The sequence below is a fragment of the Solanum lycopersicum genome, chromosome 12 (genome assembly GCF_036512215.1).
Source record: "Solanum lycopersicum chromosome 12, SLM_r2.1".
In the NCBI taxonomy this organism is placed as follows: domain Eukaryota; kingdom Viridiplantae; phylum Streptophyta; class Magnoliopsida; order Solanales; family Solanaceae; genus Solanum; species Solanum lycopersicum.
The window spans coordinates 594,159-605,768 of NC_090811.1; the positions used below are offsets into that span (position 1 = coordinate 594,159).

Genomic DNA, 11,610 nt, shown 5'->3' on the forward strand with positions numbered 1-11,610 from the left:
GCAAGGTCATTTCAAAATTACATCATGCATATAAAAAGCTTTCATATGATGCAATTTAATAATAATAATAATAAAATATATATAAAACGAGGAAAACAAAGGAATATAACCACTAATTAAACAGTGTGAACCATTAAATCAAATATCCTCACCTTTCTTTTTGTTTTTATGGATAATGGTGACTATACCCCTTTTTATTGGTGCCTAGCTAGGGTGGGATTCTCTCTTATTTTTCTCTTTGTTTATCCACAACGAATTGCACTACTAGAAAATATGAAATTAATTATAAAATGTAAGAGAAAAAGAACAAATGTATATCTAAATTATTACGGATAATGCACAAGTACTCCCTTAATCTATGTCCGAAATTTCAGAGACACACTTATACTATACTAAGGTCTTATTATCCCCCTCAACTTATTTTATAAGTAATTGTTGTGCGGAATTTGAGATAATACGAGAAAATATAAACGCGAAAAACAAGACAACAGTTTACGTGGTTCACCAATAAATTGGCTACGTCCACGGGAAGAGAGGGAGCAGTTTTATTATGGAGAGGCAAAAACAGAATTACAGAATAGGGTTTCCCATAGCGTCTATATATAGTGCTAAGCTACGCCCTAACAGGCTTGGGCCCAACATACAGAATCAACAGAAAATTAAGGGCCCAATACAACAACATTGTATACCGTCGGGCCGGGGGCGGACCCCAGGCCAGGGGGCGCGTCGCCCCCCTGGACCCCCCGACTCGCTGACCGGGCAGCGAGACCCCCGTCCTTTCTGTTTGTAGCGGGTCCGATTCAAGGCATTCAACAAATCTCCACCTTGACTTGAATTCTCCGAACAGATTCTTCAGACGCACTATGATAGTGCCAGGCCTCCCCCTCTTCCTCAGAGTTGCCCCGCAGGGCAATTAACAGCTTCTGATGTTGAGCAAGTCCAAACAGTGTTGAAACTTGCTCTGTGGAACCGGCTTTGTGAACATATCAGCAGGATTATCAACAGTTCCTACTTTCTTCACCTTGATTCTCTTCTCACTTCTCATAAAATGATACCTTACGTCGATATGCTTGGTTCTCTCATGATGGACTTGATCCTTGGCTAGACAAATTGCGCTCAAACTGTCACAATACACCGTAGCCTGATCATGATGCAGACCAAGATCACTAACCAGCCCTTTCAACCAAATCCCTTCTTTTGCAGCCTCTGTCAAGGCCATGTACTCCGCTTCCGTAGTAGACAACAGTAATTTTATACCCTTTTCGGCCTACGTGGCACTAGCTTGAAGAAAAAAGTCAACCATCGTTGGGCCTACAAGATAGTGCCACGTAGGCTGAAAAAGGGTAGAAAATTATTACTAAAATAAGTTCAGGGAGATAATAGGACCTTAGTATAATATAAGTGTCTTTGAGATTTCGTGCATAGGTTGAGGGGGTACTTGTGCATTATCCCAAATTGTTATAATATACAGATATATTTCGTCTTTGATATATTGGGGTTTCTGTCATTCAAAATTAAAATATATATATCTTTTATACTAACGAACATACACGTGTCATGATCTTATTCACCAACCCGACGGATAAGATTGCGACACGTATCTCTATTTAGTCTTTCGTTAGAATGAAGGGCATACGTGCTTTAGTTTTTAAAGTCTTAAAAATATAAAAGTTTATATATATATACCATTTACCATAGTTCAGGAGTATATTTATCTTTTTTCACTAAAATTTATGATAATATTCATCAAATCCCTTATTAAATAGTTTTTAATTAATTAAACTTTCTTATTATTTGTTGTTGTTAACTCCTAATGAAATGAGTAATTAATATAACTTTTTGTAGTTTAAATATAAAATTTTATTTGTAGTTAATTTCGTAAACTTTCTAACAGTAGTGTTGAGGTCTATTCTTTTATCCTTTTTCTGTATAGATATAGAATTGTCGGTTGTCGAATATATTTTATATATATATATATATGAGGGACACTGTTTGTTCTTTATTGCTATGACTTTCAAATAGAACTACTTTTTATTTCAATTATTCTGTCACTCTTAGTACCTCACTGTAGCCACTAACCATCATAGGTTATGATGTGATCGTAAGTGGGAATTTGATGATTAGGGTTCGTATTGATTGGTTTAATTTGATTTAATTTTTGCATATTATTGATTTAATTTATTAGTTTTTGAAGTTTGAGTATGTTAAATCAATAATTAAATTAATAAAATATTTTTATTGATTTTAATTTTTAATGATTTTCAATTTAATTAATAAGAAAATGTTTATTAAATAAATATATGATTTCTCTAATAGATTTGACGCGACAAAATAATAATGTAACTTGCTCATAAAACTAGAACTAATAATAACTAATACAAAGAGAAACTAAAATGAGTAGCGTTCTTACTTTATGTTTTAATGTTTAGTATAATGTGAAGTTTTAAACTCAAAGTTAATATGAATTGTGAATCGAAGGCTAAAAGGTAATTAAAGACAATAATTAATAAGGTATTGAATTTAATAGTTAATATTTATATACTAGTAAAAATAATATATCACTATAATCTTAATAAGTTATCGATTTATCTAATAATCCAATTTTAAAAATTAATATTCAATCGGTAACCGGAGTAATTTTTTAATAAAAACATTTGACTGCACACCCTAGCAAGGGTTGTGGTAATATAAATATTTCAATGAAAGTTATTGAATAGAATAAAACTTGCAATTGGTCTCTAACTCTCCCACCATAATGTTAAATGCAAAATAATAAATAAAATTAATCTAATTATAAATCATCGATCATTGAATAATATAAAGTTTTAAATAAAAATATGATACTATTCTTTTAGATAAATTTAAAAATTATATGTCATGTAGCATGTTAATACTACTCCCTATGTTTGATTGTTATGACCTAGGTAGCATGTAGGAGAGGATAAACATTAATCTTTAAAAAAAAAAGGAGAAAAATTGACAAGATAGATCAAATAGAGTTGGAATAATTTTTCCTTTTTCTAAACTTTTTTTAGTAAAATAGATTACAATGATATATATTTATAATAAATACAAGATAATGAAGAGACATGACTTGGATTTTTTTTTATAGTAATATTAAATCATCCTACTGTCCATTCCTAATCACTATCATTCTAAACTTAGATTCCCACTTTTCATGTAAAACTCTAATTTGTGCTCTCTAATCCATGATGAATTATAGGCTAAAGATGTTGGCCAATAGAATTTAAGATCAAAATGGTTCATAGAGATGAAAAAAACTTTTAGCCCATATTTCATGTCTCCCCTTTAGGAGGGCTAGTGGGTCCATTGGGAAAGCAAACACCCCTAGACCACCAAAGTACATTAAAAAGAAGCCTTTTTGCACAAGATGATTGAAGTAACAAGACCCGGTAACGATGGAATCAGAATTTAAAATGTATGATTAAATTTTTTTATTAATTTTAAATTAGTTATATTAGACGAATTTCTCAATATAGAATGAGATTTGAATCAAAATTACAGGGTTCAACTAAAATACAATCAATAAGCTAGCTCTGTCCTAAAAGGACTTGAATAAAAAATAATAAAATTAAGGGGGGGGGGGGGGGGGGCAAATACTTGTGCTAACTTTTTCTTAATGATTTTTTTTATTTTTCTGCATGGGGCAATGCTCTATTTAAGTTCATTTTGTTCTTGAAAAATTAGTATAGGAAAGAGATGGATATTTGGAAATAGGCAATGGACCATGCAATGTGGGGAACATATTCATGCAGAAGTTGAACTTGAAACTAAGAAAAAATAAAGTTGCCAAATAAATGTCAGACAAAAATAGGCAGATATGTCTCATGACACTATGTGTTTCTTTAGTGTTGCCTTAAATGGTTTGCCATATTTTGAGGCCCAAACACTTTGCCACCAAGCAATGTAATTCAACACCACTTCACAAAAAATACTCACTAAATTATACATATAATATAGGGACATTCCATTGGACTAACTAGTATAGGTAGAAAATTACTTCGCTACAACAAATAACATATTAAGTGTAATTCTATAAAATAGGATATATAGAATATACAAAAATCTTATTATTATCTTAGAGGTAGAGACGTTTTTCAATAGACCCTCCACTCAAGAAAAAATCGATCCAAAGATATAGAGAAAGAAATGATAGAAATGAAGTCAGTCAGAGCAAAAATACAATAAAAAAACCTGAAAAATCATCCTAAATAATAGTATCATAAACAGGTACAACAATAATCAAAGTATAAAACAACAAAGAAACTACAAGAGTGACACAACTAATAGTACATATAATAGTAAAGAGGAATAAGCGAGACAACGCCTTAACTAACTAGCTAATCTCCTACCTAATATATATATCCTCCATTTTCTATCTAAGATCATGTACGATACGTACATCAAATAAATACCTAATATATATATAAATATGATTTATAATGTTTTGATTGTCGATTCAAAGTACGGAGACATATGGATAATAATTTTTTTGTTCTTTCTTCTTCTTTTTTTTTGTCTGAATAGTTAAATAGTAATTTAATTAGTGGTATGTATTGTTGGAAATAATTCTAAGTCTCTAGACAACTTCTTGAATTATTTAGCAATAGGTAAACTGTTGGTTGAAAAAAAATAAAAGAATTAAGGCTCCACTTATTACCAACTTTACAAGCCCAAACATAAAAGAGCAAGTGTCATCACATGTCTTCTTGTCTATAAAACCCCCATAAAGAGTACTAGTAAGACAACTTGCATAATTCAGTTCATTATTCAGCTAAACTCTTTGGCCCCTACTAATTAACCTCCCTCTCTATTTTCCCTCATTGTGGAATTGAACATTATGTGTCCCCCCCCCCCCTCTCCACAAGTCCCTTGTTAAAAATGGCTATATATATATATAATCATATCATATGCTATGATAAGATGTAAAGGTTAAGAGAATCTAGACACCTGAAATTTTGGTCGTTGAATTAAAAAAATGAATTTTTTTATTTATTTCAAATTATGTAATATAAATTGACTTTACAAGAAGTTTAAGAAAGAATTATTTTTATAATTTATAGGCGTCTAAAATAAGTCATAGATGATTGTGATGAGAGAAACATACATTTAAAAATTAAATTATTAATAAGTATAGATATATGTCATTCTTTTTAAATTGACTAAGAAAAGTGAGTTATATAAACTGGTACATGAGTGATAAATTTGGACTGCCCGAAAAACTTGCACCAAAACCCAAAAAACATGGCCCACTCAAATTAACGTGTGTATAATTAAAAAACTATATTTTGTAGTTTAAACAAAATATAGATCATGTATAGTAAAGTAAGGTCTTTTATTTAAAATAACATGCATGGTATAATTTCTAAAAAAAATTATTTTATTATTAAAATATAATAGCGAAAATTCACAAGTATGTAACGTCCCTTTCACAAATATGGTGGAAAGGCTTGATAAAGGCAATTGTATATATAATTATGTTAATGCGTGTATTAAAATTTTTGTATTACTAATACCATGAGCATTAATTGTTTGGATTTTTCTTCAACAACTTTGAGAAGATACAATCAATCTTTAAAGTCATTTCACAATTCTTGGGCTTTTTTGCAACTTGATGCTTGTTCTTGAAACATACGTTGGGCCTTAAGCCCAATATGAAATGAAAGAATTTTGAAATTCTTTTTGGGCAAGTTTCACATATAGCAAACAAAAAATACATATTTGTATTCTATAGCAAAGTTTACATAATTGCGCTCATAGCAAATATATAACTGTATAATTCGCTATACATATACAACTGTGTAATTCGCTAGCCTAAATTATATAATTCGCTAGCCTAAATTATATAATTCGCTGGCCTCGCTATACATATACATTTGTATGATTCGCTGGTTTAAATTGTATAATTCGCTGGCCTATTTCACTGCGATTGTATAATACGCTGGCCTATTTCGCTACAATTGTATAATGCACAATTGTATAATTCGTTGGCCTATTTTGCTGCAATATGTGTATAAAATTTGCTTTCCATACAATTGAATCGAAGTAAAATGTTTGTATATTGTATAATTATAAGAGTATAGGAAGAAGATATATGTTTTTCTCTCGATTTATACAAAAATAGAAACACAACTTATACACTTCTGTTGTATAAAATTGTATTTCACTGCAATTGTATAATTCGGCGCCTTTTTCGCTGCAATATTTGTATAAAATTTGCATTTGTATACAATTGAATTGAAATAAAATGTTTGTAAATTGCATAATTAAGTGTATAGCACGAAGATATATGTTTTTACATGTGTATATACAATTTTCTCTCGCTTTATATAAAACAGAAACACAATTTATACACTTCTATTGTATGAAGCGAGAGAGGCGCGAGTAGAGGGAGTGTGGCGTGCGATAATGGGAGAGTGGCGAGCGAGAGTTTTGGGAGAGAGGCGACTGACAAACTTTGAAAAATATTTGCTATGGGACACAATTTATTCAAACAATAGCTACTTTATTTATTTTAGGTTATTATTTTGCTATTTTATACAATTATCCCATTCTTTTGGTAAGAAATGGTATTTGAAAGTTGGATTTGCATTTGAGAAGTTTAAAGTTCATTTTTATTCTGAAATTGTACTAAGTAAACTAAAGAAACAAAATTAAGTATATATATTTATATATCTATATATAATATATAGGTATAGACAAAATGATGTGGCACATATTTGTGACGGTGCAACGGGTATTGCTTTTGTTGAAGGCACAATATAATGAACACTTGGTAAGAGATCAAACTTCATTAATTATGTATGAATTTAATTGAGAGAATAAAAAGAAAAAAATATGTATTATTAAATAACCTATCGCATGAGGCTTAACTTCTTTTATTGTCTACAAACATTATTTTCATTAAATTATATACATATCATCTATAAGTTAAATTTATTGTCCATCTACTAATTACCAGGGTAACAAATGGTATTATTAATTTATAAAATGAGTCAAATCATATATTGAACGTGAATATTAAAAATGAGTGATTGAATTTTTTTCATAAAAAAAAAAAACAAAAACTCAAATGTTGATAACAAGCACAAACTATAACCACAAGGCCTCTCATTTTGGTAACTATAATTGTGGATGGCCATATAAATCTCAAGGAAAATAAAATTTGAGAAATATTCAAACATTTGTATGGTTCTAGTGTTGTGGTATTCTATTTTAAGGCCTAATTTTCCGCCATCCTCTTATATAAATAGAACGTCTTGAAATTCATTTAATCACAATATATCTTTTGCAACATATATATTTTTTAATAAAGTATGTACATCTTTATAATCTTATTTTTTTTCTATCTATCCATTTGCTTTCTTTATATGTTCTTATTCAAAATTTCATCCATTTTTTTTTAAATTTTATGTTTTACAGGATGATGATGGTTACAAAATCTGTTCAACTTGTTGTCTTACTTGTTTGCTGTTTGACCATCATCACAATTCAATGTGCAAATGCAACACAAAACCCAAATTTATTTAATGTCGAACCAACAATAGTTCATAGTGCTGTGTCAAAGGGAGCAGGTTAATTAATATTTTCACTAAATATGTAAAATTATATTTTAAATTTAAAAAAATTAACAAATCTAAAATTAACATTATTTATTTGGCAGTGTGCTTGGATGGATCACCTCCAGCATACTATTTTGAACCAGGATTTGGAGATGGAGCTGAAAATTGGATTTTTCATCTATCCGTAAGTCGTTGTGAAAGTTCATTTGAATGACTTTTGTTTGACCATTAATTAATATATAGTTTATTTCTGACTTTGTATGAGTAATTTAAGATTTTTATTATTTTTTTGATTCTAAAGAATGAAAAAATTTCATGAATAAACGCATACTAATATTATTTCAAAAATTTATTAAATAACTTTGTTCATAGGGAGGAGCATGGTGTATAAATGTCACAGATTGCCAAAAACGTGCCGAAGGCTCAAATGGTTCATCAAAACGAATGGGTCCACTACAATTTCAAGGAATTCACAGTAAGAATAATACCCAAAATCCAGGTACGATTTCATTTTATGAAATGAAATACGAGATGAAAATCAATATTTGAATAGTTTCATTTTCAAATCACATAATAAAATTTTTAAATTCTCTAAAAAAAAATTTTAAATACAAAAATTATCTCGCTTATTTATATTTCGTAAAAAACAAAATACTATCATTTTTACCTATCAACTATTTATTTGAACAAAATTTATTTACTTCATATGACTACTCTTATATATCAACCTTTAAACCATATCTGATATACCATTACTATTTCCAATCAAAATTACAATTAATTCAAATTAAAGCCTACATTACTTATTATAACCAACCAGAAAATAATATACTACAACACATGCTCAATTATGTTTTTATTAAATTAAAATTTGACTTTAAAATGTTGAACTTTTTTGAAGAATAATTTTTGTGATACTATATTTTTGTTACGAATTTTTGCTTATGAAGTTTTATGTTTATTAAGCAGAAATACAATTTGAAAACCTAAATTTCATGTCCAAATAAAATTTTAATTTTATTTTATATGATTTTATCTCACATAATCAAATTATCGTTGTTGAATTATCATCTGTCCTATATATACATATGATTATAATCTTATGTAAAATATGCAGATTTTTATAATTGGAACAAAGTAGTTGTTGCATACTGCGATGGTGGATCGTTCATTGGAGATTCTGAATACATTGATCCAAGCAATAATAGAGTATGTTCTAATTCTAAATTTCAAAGTTAAAATGTGTTTTTTAATTTGATTTGAGTTTGTATCTATATCCTGTAAATTTAAATATGCATCAGTGAACACTTAAATGTATACTTGAATTTGACATTCTACACATATTATGTCATATAGAACTTGTGTGTCTTTTTATCTGAGCTGAAATCAAATTCAAATGACATATTTATGTATTATATACCTCAAAAATAATTATATTTGTTGAAAATGGATTATCATTCCCTACATGTTTTTTTCTTTTTTTTTAGACTAAAGATCTTCAGTTTAGAGGGCAAAAGATTTTTTACACAGTACTTGAGGAGGTGCTAGAAAAAGGATTAAAGAATGCCAAAAATGTAAGTAAATTATAAATTTTTTTTCAGCACTTGTTCTATACAAATAAATAAATATTTATTTATAAAATTAATTTTAATATTTTATTTTTATAGGCAATCCTAGCTGGCAGTTCTGCAGGAGGATATCCAGCAATATTATATTGTGATTATTTCCGTGATTCATTGCCAATTAATTCTAGAGTGAAGTGTTTAGTTGATTCTGGCTACTTTGTTCATTTGTAAGGCTTCGTTTACGTTATTATTAAAAAAAAATATGAAATTAATTATTATTTATTTCAGACTTTAAATATCTCTACATATATTTTTCTCATAACAGCAAGAATCCTGTGCTCGAAAGATTTTGGACATGGAGATTTTCAGGAGTTGCCGCTTTACAAGTATGCATAGTTTATATGACTTTATTTTCTTTTTATATTCCTCGAAATTAAGGTAATTGTTTTCTAAAAATGAAAAAAAATAAAATCTTTATGTATGTTGTAGGGAGCTGCCAAAACGTTACCAAAATCATGCACTTCAAAAATGAAAGCAGAATTGGTACAAATTATTCAATGATATGATTTTATCTAGTCATTTAAAATTAATATTATTACTAATTTTTCCAATTTTGGTGTAGTGCCTCTACTCAGAAAACATCCAACAATATACTAAGACACCATTTTTTCTTCACATGTCAGCATTTGATAACATCGAGGTTGGTATAATATTAGTAACAAAAATTATTTAATTAAATTGATGTCTTCTCAATATTATTATTAATCAACATTTATAATACTTTTGCAGACACAATATACTTTAGGAGACGAGAAATATAAAGCCGTTGATGAGGGGTTAGGCCCAGAAAGTATGAATGCATCCCTACGAGGTTAGTACAAATACTTGATTTAATGACAATTAACTAGTACTGATAAAAATTTTTATCAAAAAATATTTTTGTTATAGTGTATCATAATCAAATATAGATAAAATGATGAAAAAAAAGTGAATAATTTTTTTTGTTAGGTACATAACGTGAGTTATAATTCTAATGTTTTTGAATAATTTGTTGTAAAATTCAGAAATAAGGTCTGTTTTCTTAAACGCAATACCCAAAAGAGACAACCCTAAACACAGAGGAGCTTTTATAGACGCAATGCATCATCATACTAGCCTTTTTCGCCGGTGGTCTCTTGAAGTGGCCCTTGAAATCGATAATGTGGTAAGATATTATTTATTTTTGTTTTTATAACATATTTTTTTTTAAAAATGATGTTTGCTAACTATATATTGTTTTTGTTTTGTGCAGTTGGCCCCAATAGCATTTGCTGATTGGTATTTTGATCGGAAATACTATTATTTGGTAGATGAAAAACATACCATGCCAATCAAAAATACGATCAAAAACACAACTTATTATTATCATGAATAGACTAATCTTCATTTATTCCAAGAAAAGTTATCAAAAATATTTGATTGTTAGACAATCAAATTCTCTATTGTATCATGTAAAAGATTTTCCCTATGTATCCAATCCGGTGACAAAGAGGTCCCTTTGACAAAATTAATAAAAATTTCTATTGTGACACTGAATTATTACTTATTTATTTATTTTATTCAGAATTGTTAAAGTCTTTAACATTATTCATATAGAATGACGATTATAAATATACATATTATGTTGTTATTACAAAATTCTTTACTTGTTATAGTGTTATATTATCTAAACTTGAACGCAAACATTCCGTATTATTTGTCTTTTATCGGAAAATAATGAAAATTACGAAAATAATATAATTTATTATTTAACTACTGAAAATTAAATAGATATTACTATAATAATATTTTCTATAGTACACAATTAATACGTGTCATGTTGAATAATATTCTAAGAAATTGTTTCAATGACATGAGATATTTTTTAATTTAAACAAATCTTCTCTAATTAAATAGAGAATACATGAATCAACAAAATATAATTAACATCATCATTTTATTATTAAAAAAAAGTAATTAAATTATATCAAAGACTAATTCAATTCAATCCAACAACATTTAAACAAAATCAAGTTTATCATAAATAAAAAATAAACAGTTTAGACAATCAAAAGATTGAGTCTCCCTAAACTCAACCCAATAATGCAAAAACATTTAATGCAGAAAACAATTTCTAAAAACTGAATGTCATCATACCATACTCTAAACAATCAAATTGGGGATGCGACCCCGAATACTAAACATAAAGATGAAGTCTAATGTATGTGTCTGAAAAGATGGACAAGAAAATCAGAGGAATCCATGGTAGCCTGGAAGATGTGGTTCACCCTAGAATTTGAAATCGAGTGTCTCTTATATGAGGTTTTGGATATCAGACTTTGAAAGATATCATGTACTCAATAAAGAAAAAAATATGTGTAATATCAATATATAAATCACAGTATACTGATAGAATCACACAACCGATCAAAATACGGATGTAA

At 28.5% G+C, this 11,610-nt stretch overlaps 1 protein-coding gene across 1 annotated transcript; it reads left to right on the forward strand.

Moving 5' to 3' along the window:
• Positions 1 to 7,285: 7,285 nt before the first annotated feature.
• LOC101264402 (pectin acetylesterase 7-like) lies at positions 7,286 to 10,723 on the forward strand. The gene is made up of 13 exons (XM_004251438.5): positions 7,286 to 7,335; positions 7,444 to 7,595; positions 7,685 to 7,767; positions 7,956 to 8,082; positions 8,701 to 8,792; positions 9,071 to 9,157; positions 9,251 to 9,375; positions 9,474 to 9,534; positions 9,638 to 9,691; positions 9,771 to 9,848; positions 9,938 to 10,019; positions 10,213 to 10,352; positions 10,440 to 10,723. Exons 2-13 carry the CDS (start codon positions 7,445 to 7,447, stop codon positions 10,560 to 10,562), a joined length of 1,203 nt encoding a protein of 400 aa, XP_004251486.2. The 5' UTR covers positions 7,286 to 7,335; position 7,444; the 3' UTR covers positions 10,563 to 10,723.
• The last annotated feature ends 887 nt before the right edge of the window (positions 10,724 to 11,610 follow it).